This window comes from Emys orbicularis, chromosome 24 (assembly GCF_028017835.1).
Source record: "Emys orbicularis isolate rEmyOrb1 chromosome 24, rEmyOrb1.hap1, whole genome shotgun sequence".
NCBI classification, from domain to species: Eukaryota; Metazoa; Chordata; order Testudines; family Emydidae; genus Emys; species Emys orbicularis.
Genome location: NC_088706.1, coordinates 310,118 through 327,578, shown reverse-complemented (window position 1 = coordinate 327,578; position 17,461 = coordinate 310,118). Strand labels below are relative to the sequence as shown.

The window sequence follows — 17,461 nt, the reverse complement described above, 5'->3', positions numbered from 1 at the left end:
CATTTGAATTACAGCTCCTTAGATCTTGGAAGATCCATCCAGTATTCCATGTCTCCCTCCTGAATTCTTTCCTTGACCATCCTTTCCCCTGCTGGTGTGCAACACCTCCACTCCAGGTTCAAGTCTGAGACCATGAAAAGTACATAGTATGCAACACCCTGGGTTCACAAATGCCTGTAGTATCTGATCTGGGGGGGCTATGGGCCTGAAGAATGCTCTTGGGAGCCAGCTCATCACATGCATGCCTCTGCAAAAGTACAGGCCTTCCACAGGGACCATCCTGAGACAGGGCAGTGGTATCAGATTACACAGGTCTTGAACCCAGGCCTGTAGGGTTGGTAAAGCTTTTACTTAGCCTCTGTGCCATTGCACTACAGGGCCAGATATGGGAAATATAGTCAATGCCTCCTATAGGCCTTGCTGGAGCCCTAGGCATAACTAACAGTATGAACCAAAGGCTGTGAACTAGAGTAGGCCTGGCCTTGGCAGAATAGAACACACTAGGTATTAGTTAACCAATTAAGCACGTTTTAAACCTGGGAGGATAGTACAAAAACAGAGTTTTAAAGTAACGGCATAAACACATTTTTAGGAGATGGTACAGACACACACAAACCCCTTGTAAAATAAAAAGGAAATGATGGGAGAATGGATGAGAATGATTTGTTTAAACTAGCAGGTACAGAATAATAACGAAAAGCATATAAAATACATAGGCGTAGTTTCACTTCTATTTTGGGCGGGGAGGGAGGGGGGCAGGCGCAAGAGGCTTAATACGTATAGGTCTAACTTCTAGATTTACCGATTTGTTAGCGGTAGTTAAATTACAGTGTACTTTAAATAATGAACGTAAACTGTATTTGTGATTGCATCACCCTTATTTTTTTATTTTAACTATTTGCCATGTTTACCCATTACCACTTAAAAATCAACATTAGAATAAAAACAAATTCTTGAATGAACAGAACTGAGCACTTTCATGTAACTCTGAATCATGTCTCCCTGATTTTAGAGATACATAAACATTATCTTAAAGATGAATACAGTATTTTTATATTATGTATAAGGAATAGTCTTTTTCCCTTTGGTTAGATGTTCTCGGATTTAGATAGGTCCTTCAAATTATTTTACTCTAAGTTAAAACAGAATAATATTTTACTCAAGTTAAAACTTGTAAAGGTCACAGTCAATTTTCCATAGGTGTTTTACATCTTCCTATAGAATCTAATAGTAAATGTTATCCCTGCGATAGGTTTTTAGAGTAATTTCTCAAGGTGCTTGATCTAATTTCTATTGAAGTCAATACGAATCTTTGGCAAGGTCTACTCTACACACTTCCTGCAGTAAAACTACGTCACTCAGGGTGTGAAAAATCCACATCTCTGAGCAACATAGTTATACTGACCCTAACTCCCTGTGTAGGCGGCGCTATGTTGGCGGGAGAGCTTCTCTCTCCCATCGGCTTAAAGCATCCTTCCCAGATGCGCTATAGCGGCACAGCTGAGCACTCACCTGGGTTGGAAAGCAGCTCAGCCGCCTGGTTCTTATTGAAAACGGTCCCAAGCTCTGCTGTGCAGGCCGCTGCTCTCCTGCCCTCCCCTTACACAGTCCACGTGGAGAAACTGACCGGCAGACGCAGAGTGCCGTGTGTCACTGCCATGCCCCCCCCAATGGGGTGGGGGGACAAGAAGCAGTGCCAGCTGCTCTGTGCCTGCCAGTCTGTTTCCCCTTGTGGGCTGTGCTGAGAGTCATCAGGAGCTGCTCTCTTACATGGATCATGGAGGAGGGAACCGCCCAGCAGGCACAGAGCTCCTGGCGTCACTGCTCCCCTCCCCCTGAACATTTCTCCTCAAGTAGGAAGCAGGACCAATTACAAGGGAGAAATCTGGGGGCCCCTCACATGTTGCCTCTGTGTTGTATCCAGTTGGGGGGGGCAGTGCCCCCAATCTCCACCCATGATAAAATATAATACGTAACTTATTTGTATCATTGTATTAAAAAATAAAAGTCATAGAAGGGACATCTCTGCACTTGTCTAGGGGACAGCATCCTGGTATGTTGATTGAACAGCATGCTACCGTGTCTTGGGCATAAATGTTAGTGTACCTGTAGCTCCTATGGGGAACTAGTACCATGCTTTGTCAACCATAAACCTGGCCAAATGCCTTTGCCACCAAACAAAACCTGTGGTCTTTCTTTATAAGTAACATTGAGGTCTGCTAAATCAGCAAGCTGCACTCTGCTGGTGTAGCTAACACCAGAGCTCCAAGCCTCTCCAGCCGCGGCTCATTAACAACACTGTAGCACCAGCAGCTCTCCACAGCAGGAACAATACCCGCCACCAGAGGTTACACCCACTGACTAGCAACAGACTGTTGATTGGACACCACCAGATATAAAGCTTCCTGTTCCTGTCCCACCCGTTCTCTGAGCAACTAGTTGCTAGGCCTGTTGCTGGCTAGACCCCTGAGATCAAGGCACTGCCTCTTACTTCTTGTTCCTGGCTCCTGCTACCTCGCCCTGCTCCTTATTCCTGGTTCCTGCTTTCTCTCCCTCACCCCTGCTACTGACTCCATCTTTGACCCTTGGCATGACTTCTGATTCCAACTCTGTTTTAATCCTTGGAGTGGCTTTTTACTCTGGTTTTGATTTTTGGTGTTACTCCCGACTGCAGCCATGACTCCACTGCTAAGTCAGACCACCCCATTATGGTCCCTGACATCCAACAGCTGATTGTTCTGCCTTCATAATATGTCCTGCTCCTGGCAGCCTGGGGATACCGCCTTTCTCTGGGGGCTAATTGTGCTGTCTCTCTACCAGCTCCTGGCAGGCTGACACTATTAAATCATTTTTTTAAATTGTCTCCTTTTAACTTGGCTGAAGAGATATCTTTTCAATTTAATTGAACGTGTCTGTTGCTCCTTTCCTTTCCACATCATGAAACACAACTGTCCCTTTTAAGAAGTCTTTCTGGAGGAGGGAACAGTGCATCCTGTCTTGAGGCCACTGCTCTGAGAGCTGAACAGAGTCCTTGTGTATGTAAATTCCCTGCTTTATGCAATCGTGAGTTTATTTTAGTAGTTTAATTTAGGGAAGATTTGCCTTGAGCAACTCTTTTTGTTTAGAAAAAAGATTTGTTCAGTGAAATCTCTTTAAATGGGTAAAACTTATTCTTCTAAAAAGTGTGTAATATTCTAAGAAGGTGCAGTTGGCCTGCTGGCTATTGGGTGTGGGTTTTTCCTCCTCCTATGGTAGTGACTATAAATAACCACCAGAGACTACTTGGACCATTGATGTGTCCCAGAGTGACCTTTACTAAGTTAATAGATAAATGCCCTTGTGTTCAGAATCTGAGAGATGGGAGTATTTTGCTGAGCTTGTGATGGATAAAGCATTTTGATAGAAGCAGGTATCTGTACGTCTATATAAGTAACAAATAATATTTCCTCTCTCATTCCTCTCCTTTGATGCATTATTACATTAGTCACTTACCCTAGAAGTGGTGATGGAAAATGAATGACGTCTTTTGGGTTTTTACCTTTTTTTTTCTTGCAACTATTTTGTATGTAATGAATTAATACAAATCCTGGTGTTCCTTAGCTCCCTGGTCTGAAGTCTTAAATTGGCTTGTGTTGAGGAAGGTAGGGAGGTTAATGTAATGAGTAAATGGAAGTTCTTGGGGACCTAGAATTTTCCATGGTAGGATTAAACATCAGGTCTGCTAAGTGTACTGTCCAGCCTCCAGTATCTGTTGCTTGAAAGTTAAGTAACCCCCTCACTCCCTGGTATATCTCCTAACCTATTGTACAATGTTCCAGGTTAGTCAAGGTGAGAGATTTTCTTGACACCTCACAAGCAATTAATTTATGCCCTGAAATATGAAACTTGATTGCTTTTATTTTAATGTAGATACAGCTTGATGCCATAGACAAATAAAAAACCAAGTGTTCTGTAGAATTCTGGTTCAACATAAACATTGCCTTCCATCACCAAAGGGGTAATTGCCTTCATAGTGTTGGAAATTTGTTAGTCTTTTGTGCTTCTAATGCTCGTTGGATTACTTCGGTGTTCTTCATTTTCTAGTTCCATTTCTGATCCCTCAAAAAGGATCTTTTTCCTCCTCATATAGTAGTGTTTTAGCAAACTGTATCTCAGCAAAGTGGGGCTGCAGAAACCAAAGACTATTCACAGCAAAATGTCCTGTACAGGCTACTTGTACAAGTATTGTTGCCTCTGTGCTGGGGGCATGGCTAAGGATAGGCCTTCTGTAACAGGAAAGCTTGACACGTGAATAGATTATAAGTGTGTGTGTGTGTGTGGGGGGGGTTCTGTTCACTATGATAGTGAGCAAACATTGTCCCATATTGCTTCCTCATTACCGGTCTGTCCCCTTAAACTATTTCTATAATCCTCAGTTAAGACTGGTTCATTAAAGGCATCTAAACCCAATATAATAAAGGACCTCAGATATCCCTTCCTTTTTTCCCCACTCAGGGAGACCAAGTAGATATACGCTGCTTGCTTGCATCTCTTTCAAGTATATCCCGTCAACAGTATAATATCTTATGTTCTTTAATGGTAGCTGCTGTTGGATTTTGCCATGCTTTCAGTTTTACTTTTTAGTCTGATCACTCTACTTGGTTAAAGCATCTGTTTGTTTCTTAATAAGTATCCATTTTTATTTTTTTGTGCCCGGGAACTCCATGATTTACAACACAACGAAAAATCTGATTATATTTTCCTTAAAACAATACAATTTAAAATGTATATCTGGAAACAACTCATAATTTGGCCCTCTTGATTTAATTTTACTGTCTTGTTCAGTGGAAGCTAAGACTGTATTTCTTACTGAGGAAAACAAGATACCCTCCTTCAATTTGGGAAAAAACCCATTTTGCAGCATTAAATATATGGAGATATACCTATCTCATAGAACTGGAAGGGACCCTGAAAGGTCATAGAGTCCAGCCCCCTGCCTTCACTAGCAGGACCAAATACTGATTTTGCCCCAGATCCCTAGGTGGCCCCCCTCAAGGATTGAACTCACAACCCTGGGTTTAGCAGGCCAATGCTCAAACCACTGAGCTATCCCTCCCTGCACCCCCCTTCTTTTTATATTAGGTATTTCTGCTGCTGGTGGGCATTACATTGAGAAAAGTGTGAGCGCTCTGTGGCTTGTCTCTGAAAGTACCTTCTCTGTTGTCTGCTGTCAGAGTGCTTAATTCTTTGCATTCTGCTTGGTCCCCTGTTTTGGCTACATGTCTCTGAGAACCTTTGTTCTTATATTTTGTATTGTACTTCTAGAGGAAAAGAGCAGTGGATTCCGGCTGAAACCACCAACACTTATCCATGGCCAGGCACCCAGCGCAGGTAGGTTTAATATTTTCTGAGGCAGAGGAAAAGCACATTAAATGAGGACCTCGTTTTATTCAGGAATTTCCTCAAACTAATCTTCCAAATCGGAAGGATTCTAGTTCCTGTTTAAAAAAATCATCTTCTATTGCATGAACACTGAAGTTAAGAAATTTGTTTTGTATATGTAAGTATGTGACAGAGAGAGCAGTGCTGTTACAATTACCATAGGAGTTTAAGGAAATAAAACTGTTGCTCTGTGTTAGTGGAAGCCATGATTTGTAACTTAAACTGTTTCATTCTCAGTACAAATGGGAGTTTGTAAAATATTACCAAAGCTTATTGCTTTCTCATGTTTTGTTTTGCTCTCTTCTAGTGCTCAAAAGCCAATTTATACAAATCAAAATTAGGGCATGTGTACGAGGATGGAGGCAGTCAGTATATCTAGCAGTCTCCTTAGCCTCTATCCAAATTCAGGACATCTTTTTGGATACTTTGGAAAATGACTCTCTTTCAGTACAAGTAAAATATTAATGTTAAAGGTGACAATTTTTTCATAACATTTTAATGGACCAAGTGTTCCTTTTTTTACTTCTGAGGAGAAACCCTAACTGATCAGGAATTTCCATAGACTTCTGGAGTTGATCCAGTTGGGAGGGGAACGGTGGGGTGGAGTGGGGTGGTGTGGGAGGGTTCCTAATAGACTTTTTAAGGTCCAGATGTGAATGGAAGAACTGTAGCATATTGTGTTGTTTTATAGAATTCCAAAAAGATCAGTTTGACCCCCAGAGCCGGTCAGGATTAAATGGAACAATATGCTAGATTAGTGTTTTCAATAAGTTTCAGTTTACAGGCCATGAAAAGTATTTCACCCTCCACAACCTGTAAGAGAATTTAAAGGGAAGAATAAGACCTAGTGTGTGGAGCTGTGCATGGCTTTCATAGATACAGCTGGGAATGCATGTTCTCTGCACTTCACTCTTAACTGAATTTTCTGGCTTTTATTCTGTCTTAATCTTTTAATGTAGCTTTTAGTGGGAAAATGCAGAATGCATTAAGGAACTGTCTAAAGACTATGAATAAAACAGTAATCTTACCCTTTCTGAATTAATTTGGGGGAGCGGGGGCAGGAAAATGTATTTTCCAGGGGACAAGTATGATATAATTTGAACTTTGTGCCACTTCAATCTTGCATTGTCTCAGAAACACTGAAGGAGAAGATTGAGATGATGTTGATTTTTGCAGTTAATGTACTTGAGGGTCCTGGAAAAGTTTGCTTTCATGTTTAGGTCTCCCAAGCCAGAAACCTAAGGAACAGCAACGAAGTGTACTACGCCCTGCAGTTTTACAAGCACCACAGCCTAAGGCTTTTTCACAAATGGGTAAATCACATTCCTCTATTGCTCTATAATAGTCCATGCATTTTGATCATGTATGTATAGTGATGTTGGGAAAGAGAACCAAAATGGCAACAGACCTGTAACTCTGAGGTTAATTTTGTTTCTCCTCAGAGTGACCTTTTTCTTTGTTTAATGTCTTCCAGATTTCACTCGGTTTCAAAGGAACCTGGAAGTCATTAGGGTGAAATACAACTGTCACATAAGAAACAACACACAATGAGATACGCAGTGTTTGTTTAGTAAATGCATCTTGGGTGAACTGTGAGGCATTGTCTGTCTCCAGAACCTGAGTAGTATGTTTGTCTCATAGCCACAGACCCTGGAGTCTGGTGGTGTAAAATATAATTAACTTTATGAGTAAAACACATTAAGTAATTGAGTCATGTACTTGCTTCATAATTGCATGATTTGGGGCCTTAGTAAAACAGTTTCCTCATTTTATAAGACTTTAAGTGTATATACTTTATGAAATTGATCTTATAAAATGCTAAGGAAGAGTATAGGTCGAATTTAAGTATGTAGAATTTTCACACTAAACATTTTATAAACACATTTTATAATGGTTCCAAATTGATTTTTTTTTTTTTAGCCTTCTGGGAATGTAGGAGGTGAATGATGTTAGACTCTTAATGCTACTGACTTCTAAAGCTTCTTAGGGGCTCTAGTGGGTTGGAAATTTTCCAACTGCAATTTTCCATATTATTTTCAAAAGCTGAATATCCTTTTGGATGTCCCTCTAAATCTTCAGCATATAACATTTTTCATTACAGTTCCCAGCAGTGGGACCAATGGTGTAAACATCCCACCAGACTCTGCAGTGGCAGCCACATCAGAATCATTAAGTAACACAACACAGAAAGTTTCTGACGCTGAAGACCAGGTGAGTTTGACAGTGATTTAGATGATCAGTCGCAGTTCTGTAAATTCTCATTTGAATGTTGTTTTAGAATATTTAGAATATAAGGGTGGAAGGGACCTCAGGAGGTCATCTAGTCCAACCCCCTGCTCAAAGCAGGACTCATCCCCAGACAGATTTTTGCCCCAGATCTCTAAATGGTCCCCTCAAGGATTGAACTCCCAACCCTGGGTTTAGCAGGCCAACGCTCAAACGACTGAGCTATCCCTCCCCTCGTATTTCTAATGAGTGCAATACAAATCGGTGCTATTTAGAGAATACTTGTTTAAAGGCTTACTGAATCCAAGCATTCTTAATTAAGAAGGTACCCTTTGGCATAATCATAATCAATGGATTCCTTCCCCCCCTCCTCAAAGATGCTAGTAGAACAGTGCATTTCTTACAGACGAATTCTGTCCTCAATAGCTGCCTGGTTGGATCCACTGCCCAGGTGTCTCTGTTCCTAACATAGAATGGTTAGGGTCTATCTCTTAAGTGATGCGCCTCCCCATTGGTGTCTGCTGCAACCCCAACACATCACCAGCTGCATCCCACTGATCTGATAAAGTTTGCTGACAGAAGCCTAAGTATAACTTATAGACTCATAGACTTTAAGGTCAGAAGGGACCATTATGATCATCTAGTCTGACCTCCCGCATGATGCAGGCCACAAAAGCTGACCCACCCACTCCTGGAATAATTCTCTCCCTTGACTCAGCTGTTGAAGTCCCCAAATCATGATTTAAAGACTTCAAGTCGCAGAGAATCCTCCAGCAAGCGACCCCTGCCCCATGCTGCGGAGGAAGGCGAAAAACCTCCAGGGCCTCTGCCAATCTACCCTGGAGGAAAATTCCTTCCCGACCCCAAATATGGCGATCAGCAGAACCCCGAGCATGCGGGCAAGATTCTCCAGCCAGACCCACATTGACCATCGATACTAATTACCAGCGATGGCATGTTATTGACTTATTGACTAAAATCATGTTATCCCATCAAACCATCCCCTCCATAAACTTATCAAGCTTAATCTTAATCTTAAAGCCAGAGATTTAGTGAGGTTTACTGGGCTGGGTCTCCTGTATGAACTATAGATTTGCCAGCCTGATGGGGAGAGGGCCACCTTCTCGGAGTTGGACTATATGCTTCTCGTACTGCTTTGCCTGCAGATGTCTCCCTTTCTTTGCCCTGTGTGCAAGTCACGGGGCAAGAGGGGTAGAAAGCTTTAATGTAAATATCGCATGAGAAGTGAAGCTTCTCTATGAAAGAGGCACTGCTGCCTGTGGCAACTGTCATGCAGCTCACCAGAGGATCCTGAGTCCAGTGGACCTTACAAGGTCAGTCTGACTGCATCTTCTGCTGGCCAAATTTATCAGTTTAGTGGGAAGCTGGGGAAGAGGGAAAAAGGCACGGAGAGAGCTTGAATGAAAGCCTGGCCATGGATTTGTTAGGGACAGAACTAGAGAGCCTGAGAAACAAGATTCCTTACTGCACAGCTTCCTTCATCAACCCTACTAACTAAACCAATGCCCCAGCTTTTCCCTCCACCCCAGTTTCCTGTCCCATACACATTTAAAGTGTTTTTATAGATGCTTATATTTTAAATGCTTAAACACATTCATTAAACGGTTGAATGTAAAATGTTGCTGAGAATCATAGAGGATCAGGGTTGGAAGAGACCTCAGGAGGTCATCTAGTCCAACCCCCTGCTCAAAGCAGGACCAACCCCAACTAAATCATCCCAGCCAGGGCTTTGTCAAGCCAGGCCTTAAAATCTTCTAAGGATGGAGATTCCATCGCCTCCCTAGAGAACCCATTCCAGTGCTTCACCACCCTCCAAGTGAAATAGTTTTTCCTAATATCCAACCTAGACCTTCCCCACCGCAACTTGAGACCATTGCTCCTTGTTCTATGATCTGCCATCATTGAGAACAGCTGAGCTCCATCCTCTTTGGAACCCCGCTTCAGGTAGTTAAAGGCTGCTATCAGATCCCCCCTCACTCTTCTCTTCTGCAGACTAAATAAGCCCAGTTCCCTCAGTCTCTCCTCGTAAGTCATGTGCCCCAGCCCCCTAATAATTTTCATTGCCCTCCACTGGAGTCTCTCCAATTTGTCCACAACCTTTCTGTAGTGGGGGACCCAAAACTGGATGCAGTACTCCAGATGTGGCCTCACCAGTGCTGAATAATCACTTCCCTTGATCAATACTGGCAATACTCCTACTAATGCAGCCCAATATGCTGTTAGCCTTCCTGGCAACAAGGGCACAGTGTTGACTCATATCCAGCTTCTCATCCACTGTAATCCCCAGGTCCTTTTCTGTAGAACTGCCGCTTAGCCAGTTGGTCCCCAGCCTGTAGCAGTGCATGGGATTCTTCCATCCTAAGTGCAGGACTCTGCACTTGTCCTTGTTGAACCTCATCAGATTTTATTTGGTCAATCCTCCAATTTGTCTAGGTCATTCTGGACCCTATTCCTATCCTCCGGCATATCTACCTGTCCCCCGAGCTTAGAGTCATCCGTGAACTTGCTGAGGGTACAATCCATCCCGTCATCCCAGATCATTAATGAAGATGTTGAACAAAACCGGCCCCAGGACAGACCCCTTGGGCACTCAGCTTGATACTGGCTGCCAGCTAGACATCGAGCCGTTGATCACTACCCTTTGAGCCGACGATCTAGGGAGCTTTCTATCCACCATATAGTCCATTCGTCCAATCCATACTTGCTGGGAAGAATACTGTGGGAATGGGGGGAAACTATGGGAATGGGGGGAAAGTAGGGGATGGAGAGAGGTGAAGGGTGTGGAAGGGGTCAAGGGAAGGGCCCAGAGGACAACAGATCTACTGCAGTTAAACCATAGGAACCACAAAAAGTTGTTTATGGAGGAGAGATGCAGATGATGAGGGGGCATGAGGGTCACGGCAGGAGTGGGGAGGCATATGAATAGAAATCATGGAAGAATTCAGAGGTGGAGGGAGGTCTGGGGACTACAGGTGCAGATGTGGGTGCTCAGGCTCTTGTTCTTTTTTGTGTCCTCTGCACATTCCCACTCTTAGGATGTGCCGACAGGTACAGGTTGGATGGTGGAATCTTCTGGTAGCAGCACCTGTTAGAGTGCTCATGTGTTCCTCCTACCTCTCCCTTCAGTGTTCCAACATGTTCCCATGGCTCTAAAAGGTGGCATAGTGCCAGCTGCCACCTCTGTTCCTTCCAGCAGCAGATGAATGTGTCCTCTCTGCATCGCTTGGATCCATAGCTTTGAACAAAGTGCCTTTCTATACCTTGTTAGGCTAGTTAATCATTATAGCTTATTGTTTTAGTGTTAGGATTTCAGAGTAAGTTTTAGAGAAGTTTTAAAATATTTCCAGAGAGCACAGTAGTGGCATTGATGGCAAAGCTGAAGATTTAAAAGTTTTCAAAGATGTGCATTATGTCCCTCAGTTTTCCTGGTGTCTGACACACGTCAGGTGCCTTAAATGCCATGGGAACAGACATTCTCCTTCACATTGTGCTATTTGTAGCATGTTCAGTCATTGGACCCATAAGGAGAGGCAAAATAGACCTCAGGCCCTCATACTACAAAAACACCTTGTCTGCCAAGCCTCTGGGATCGGAATCTTTGAAGGGTTCTGAATCTTTGAAGGGATCTGAAGGAAAAGATAAGAGACCCAAATGGACTCAGAGTATTTACAGATCCAAGAAGACAACAGTGGTAAAGGCTTCGGCATCGATCTCCTGTTCGAAGTCAACTGAATTTTTGATGGCAAAGTCCTCCAATCCAGCTCAGAAATTCTTAACCCCTCCATCTGAGCCAGATCCGGCTAAGGATCCCAAGGCACCAAATAACTTGCAAACTGGACCAACCTCAACTAAATCATCCCAGCCAGGGCTTTGTCAAGCTGGGCCTTAAAAACCTCTAAGGATGGAGATTCCATCACCTCCCAAGGTAACCCATTCCAGTGCTTCACCACCCTCCTAGTGAAAAAGTTTTTCCTAATATCCAACCTAAACCTCCCCCACTGCAACTTGAGACCATTACTCCTTGTTCTGTCATCTGCTACCACTGAAAACAGTCTAGATCCATCCTCTTTGGAACCCCCTTTCAGGTAGTTGAAATCAGCTATCAAATCTCCCCTCCTCCCCCCCAATTCTTCTCTTCTGCAGACTGTTACACATCTGTGAAATTTGCTATTTATGCCGTGACCAACCTGCAAAAATTGTGGTGTTTCTCTGCGATTTTAGTAGACCTCTAGTTATATTCCCTATTGTTTCATTATCGGATCTGGGATTGGATTTGTATTCTGAAAAGGATCTGGAAATGTTTTCAGAAGTTCAACTTCTTCCCTTGAGCCATGGTTTTCTTTTTCTAATGAGTACTCTGAGAGAGCCTGTGTATAAAGCAGAGATTATGCAAGATTGAGGCAATTGGCAGGATTGGCACATGCCATCATGGATACCTTGGCCATACTGGCCAACTCCCACTTATTCTTACTGCGCTTGAAAGACACTGTCATTGAGCCTCCAGTATTACATCTTTTCTTCCTAACTGGTATTTTCCATGGGACCTTGCCTACTATTTCTCTGAGCTGGTTGAAATCCATCTTTCTGAAGTCCAGTGTCCTTGTTTTGTGGTTCTCATGTCCTCCTTTCCATAGGGTCTTGATTTCTATCAGATCATGATCACTTCCTCCTAAATTCTTGACCACCTTCACGTTCACGACCAATTCATCCCTGTTGGTCAAAACCAGATCCAAAAATTGTTCCCTGCACATGCTAAGAATTTGCAGGACATATTATGTTTTGCTGTAATAGTCTTCCCACAGATATCAGGGAAGTTAAAATCTCCCATTAATACTAGCTCATGTGTATTAGCTAATCTTGTTACCTGCTTGTAGAATGACTCATCTCTTTCTTCTTCCTCATTATAATAGACCCCCACCATAACATTGCTGCTATTCTTTTTCCCTTTTTATCCTCATCCTCTCAGTAGGTCTGTTGCACACTTCCTCTTGGACCTCAGAGCAAGTGGATATACTCTTGACGTACAGCGCAACACCTCCTCCTTTTTTTCCACACCCATCCTATCAGAACAAGTTATATCCCTCAATGCTGGTACTCCAATCATGGGAGTTGGCCCACCAAGTCTGCATAATGCTAATTAAGTCATATTTTCATATACCATGACTTCCAGTTAATCCTACTTGTTCCCCATACTCCTTGCATTTGTATACAGGTGTCAAGGATATTTTGCAGACTGCCCTGTGCTTTTTCTTCTGCCTTTTTAATGCAATTGATTTTTAGCTCCCTTCCCCTTTTCGTCATTATGCATTTACTTTTAAAAGGGGGAAAAGGAGGAGCTGGGGAATTATAGGCCAGTCAGCCTGACTTTGATACCTGGGAAGCTACTAGAGCAGGGGTGGGCAAACTTTTTGGCCCGAGGGCCACATCTGGATATGGAAATTGTATGGCGGGCCATGAATGCTCACGAAATTGGGGTTGGGGTGCAGGGGGGCCAGAAATGAGGAGTTCAGGGTGTGGGAGGGGACTCGGAGTTGGGGGGGGAGGTTCGGTGAGGGCTCCAGCTGAGGGGTTTGGAATGTAGAAGGGTGTTCTGGGCTGGGACCGAGGGATTTGGAGAGCGGGAGGGGGATCAGGGCTGGGGTAGGGGGTTGGGGTGCAGCGGGAGTGGCTCAGGGGTGCAGGCTCCGGGTGGCGCTTACCTCAAGCAGTTCCCGGAAGCAGTGGCATGTTCCCCCCCCGGCTCCTACGCAGAGGCGTGGCCAGATGTGGTTCCCGGCCAATGGGAGCTGCAGCGTGCGGAGTGGAGCCCCCTGACTTCCCCTACACATAGGAGCCAGGGGGAGACGTGCCGCTGCTTCCGGGAGCTGCGCAGTGCAGCCCCCGACCCCACTCTCTGGCTGGAGTGCCGGACCGGGGCAAGCTCCAGACCCCGCTCCCCAGCGGGAGCTTGAGAGCCGGATTAAAATGGCTGGACTAGAGCTATCTATAAAACATTCAATTTGCAAATACCTGGAGGACAAAGGGGTAATCACTAGCAGCCAGCATGGATTTACGAAGAACAAATCCTGTCAAACCAGCATGATTTACTTTTTTGACAAGGTAGCTGGTTTGGTGGATAGGGGCAGTGCAGTGGACATATTATACCTGGAGTTCAGCCAGGCTTTTGACACAGTCCCACATGACATTCTGATAAGTAAACTGGAGAAATGCAGGCTCGACAAAATTACTATTACGCGAATATATAATTGGTTAAATAACCGCAAACAATGAGTAACTATTAATGGAATGATGTTGGGAGGGAGGTCTCAAGTGGGGTTCCACAGGGATCTGTTCTGGGTCTGGTGGTGGTAATTACCTGAATGTAGGAATAGAGAGCATATTGATGAAATTTGCATATGAGACAAAGTTAGGGGGAGGTTGCCAACACTTTGGAGGATAGACCTAAATTAGAGGCATCTTGATAGATTGGAGAACTGGGCTATAGACAACACAGTGAAATTCAGCAAAGACAAAATGTCAGCTGTTACACTTAGGGAAGAAAAACCAAATACACTCATACAAAACGGGGGATAACTGGCTTGGCAGCAGCACTGCTGAGAAGGATCTGGGAGTTGTGGTGTATCACAACCTCAACATGAGTCAACAGTGTGCTGTTGCCAAAAAAAAAAAAAAAAAAAAAAAAAAAAAAGGCAAGTGCAATTTGAGGTTGCATTAACAGAGGGACAGCATGCAAGCCATGGGAGGTGATTGTACCGCTCTACTTGGCGCTGGTTAGGCCTCAGGTGGAGTACTGTGTCCAATTTTGGTCATCAACGTATAGAAAGGATGTAGAGAAACTGGAGAGGATCCAGAGGTGAGTGACAAAGATGATCAAAGGGATGGAATGCAGCCATACGAGCAAACAAAGGCTGAAGGAACTGGGTATGTTTAGTTTGGAAAAGGGGAGATTAAGAGTGGACATGATACAAAGGTATCAAAAATAATGAAACTGATGAAACTAGGTTAGGGGGGCACATCTAAACAGTTTATTAATTTGAGGCCTTAAGAATCGCTAGGAATCCCTTTTACATATAAATGTGTTAGGTCTGAGAGCTATCTTTCTAGGTCTCAAGTTGTACCTCCCACAAATGCAGAACTCAGTAGTCCAAGTTGCTATGGACAATATGTCATCAATGTATTAAGTGAACAGACAGAGAGGAGCTTGTTTTGTCTCCTCTTTGCAAGGAGGCAATAAAACTGTGTGATTGGTGTATGATACTCAGTTGCCTTACATGTAGTGGGAGCTCGTAGTGAGGTTGTGGGTTCGTTGAGCAGGGATTCCACGCAGATGCACAAGTGGTGAGTAAAAGATTTGGTGACTAAGGACACTTTCAACGTTTGTGGCTTCTAGACATTTGTCTTTTTGCCACCAGATTCAATACCAAGTGTCCTTATTTAAGAGTGGGCTCACAGTCAGTGACAGGTGCATTCCTTAGTGGGCCATAGTTGTACTGTCTGAGTTTTCCCCTTCCCACTAATGTTAAAGGTAGTAAAGAAGCTAAAGCAGGATTCCACCAAAATTATTCAAAATTGCTCCAGTATGTCCAAGACAACAATGTATATCAACTTACTTCTCCTGTCCAAAGGGAATTATAAGATGCTACTGGTGACAGTGGACCTATTGTCCCAGCAGGGACGGGAGAGTCTTTCATCCAGCTTCCAGTCATTGCATCTAATGGCATGGGCAGCAGTACTTTAACTGATTTAGAAAAGTCTTGTTCTGTTGAGGTACAGTGTGTTTTTAATTCTAGGAAACAGTCTAGTAGAAAGTGTTATGACCTTGACATGGAAGAAGTTTGTTTTATGGGCTTCTGATAAAAACGTTGATCCGATCTCAGCTCCTAATCAGTATATTATAGAATATTTGTTAAACCTAAAAATTATGGGTGTAGCTACCTCCTTGCTTAAAATCCATTGATCAGCGGTAACAGCTTTTCATATACATGTTGATGATTAATCTGTTTTCTCACATAACTCAGTTGAAAGGTTTATTGAGTTTGGCTCTGCCAGTACAAAACCCAGTTTTTCTATGGTATTTAAACTTAATATTAAAACAACTTGTGTCCCCTTAGCTTGTACCTCTCTCAAGGTGTTCTTTATTTCACCTGTCCGTAAAGACAGTTTTTATAATAGCAATCACATCTGCTAGAAGGATTAGTGAAATACATGCTTTGATGGCTCATCCTCGTGTGGTTTTTCATGAAGACTTCACCCTTGATTTCTTCATGAAGTAATTTAAGATTTTCAAGTTAATTATATTAATATTAATTATATTAATTTACCAGTGTTCTTTCCTGGATGCCATGCACATAACGGTGAGCCCACACTGCATGTTTTAAATGCAAAAAGAGTTGTATTGTATTACCTGGACAGAACTAAAGACTTTAAGGGTTCTCCTAAAATATTTCCTATGCTGAGCATGGTAAGGGCCAAGTTGTTTCTGCCCAGTTCTAACCTGAGTCTAGATGGTTCAGACAGTGTGTAGAGGAGAGTTACAAGATTTTGTCGAGTATCAGAGGGGTAGCCGTGTTAGTCTGAATCTGTAAAAAGCAACAGAGGGTCCTGTGGCACCTTTAAGACTAACAGAAGTATTGGGAGCATAAGCTTTCGTGGGTAAGAACCTCACTTCTTCAGATGCAAGATGCATCTGAAGAAGTGAGGTTCTTACCCACGAAAGCTTATGCTCCCAATACTTCTGTTAGTCTTAAAGGTGCCACAGGACCCTCTGTTGCTTTTTAAAGATTTTGTCGCTTTCCTCCTCCTGGTCTTAGGCTATGTCTATACTACAAGTGTTACAGTGGTACTGCTGTGGTGCTATGGCTATGCTTCCTACATTGACAGAAGGGCTGTTTCCATCGATGTAGTTAATCCACTTCTCTGAGAGGTGATAGCTAATTCTTCTTTTGATCTAGTTGCATCTACACTGGGGATAAAGTTGACCTAGCTACGGCACTCCACATGAAATTTTTCACAGCCCTGAGCAATGTAGCTAGGTCAATTGAATTTAAGTGTAAACCAGGCCTAGAATTCACTCTACAAGGGCAGTTGAAATATTTAAAGCTGACACTTGCGGTTCACTTCACACTTTCACTAAACACGGTGTGTTAAAATTGCAGCCAGATCTGATGGCAGAGTGATACTTCAATCCTTGTTTAATTTGGACTTCTTGTCCCTCTCTCCATTCTTGGAATACTGCTTGCCAAGCTATCCCAAGAGTTCGAATATGCACATAACCAGAGTTCTTCAATATGGACTCTAGTATCAGAGGGGTAGCCGTGTTAGTCTGGATCTGTAAAAAGCAACAAAGAGTTCTGTGGCACCTTATAGACTAACAGATGTATTGGAGCATAAGCTTTCATGGGTGAATACCCACTTTGTCAGACACATGTAATGGAAATTTTCAGAGGCAGGTATAAATATGCAGGCAAGAATCAGTCTGGAGATAACGAGGTTAGTTCAATCAGGGAGGGTGAGGTCCTCTGCTAGCAGTTGAGGTGTGAACACCAAGGGAGGAGAAACTGCTTTTGTAGTTGGCTAGCCATTCACAGTCTTTGTTTAATCCTCAGCTGATGATGTCAATATGGACTCTGTGTATTCATACACAGGGTTTCTACAGGTATGAATCATAGAATATCAGGGTTGGAAGGGAACTCAGGAGGTCATCTAATCCAACCCCCTGCTCAAAGCAGGACCAATTCCCAACTAAATCATCCCAGCCAGGGCTTTGTCAAGCCTGACCTTAAAAACCTCTAAG

The 17,461-nt window shown here is 43.2% G+C and overlaps 1 protein-coding gene across 1 annotated transcript in view; it reads left to right on the top strand.

The window, feature by feature from the left end:
• Positions 1-17,461, top strand: part of RANBP3 (RAN binding protein 3) — a 184,507-nt gene that overhangs the window by 87,545 nt on the left and 79,501 nt on the right. Inside the window, exons 6-8 of the mRNA XM_065422006.1 lie at positions 5,305-5,370; positions 6,642-6,734; positions 7,523-7,632. Of these exons, the coding sequence (XP_065278078.1) occupies positions 5,305-5,370; positions 6,642-6,734; positions 7,523-7,632 (269 nt within the window). The remainder of the gene's footprint in view (positions 1-5,304; positions 5,371-6,641; positions 6,735-7,522; positions 7,633-17,461) is intronic.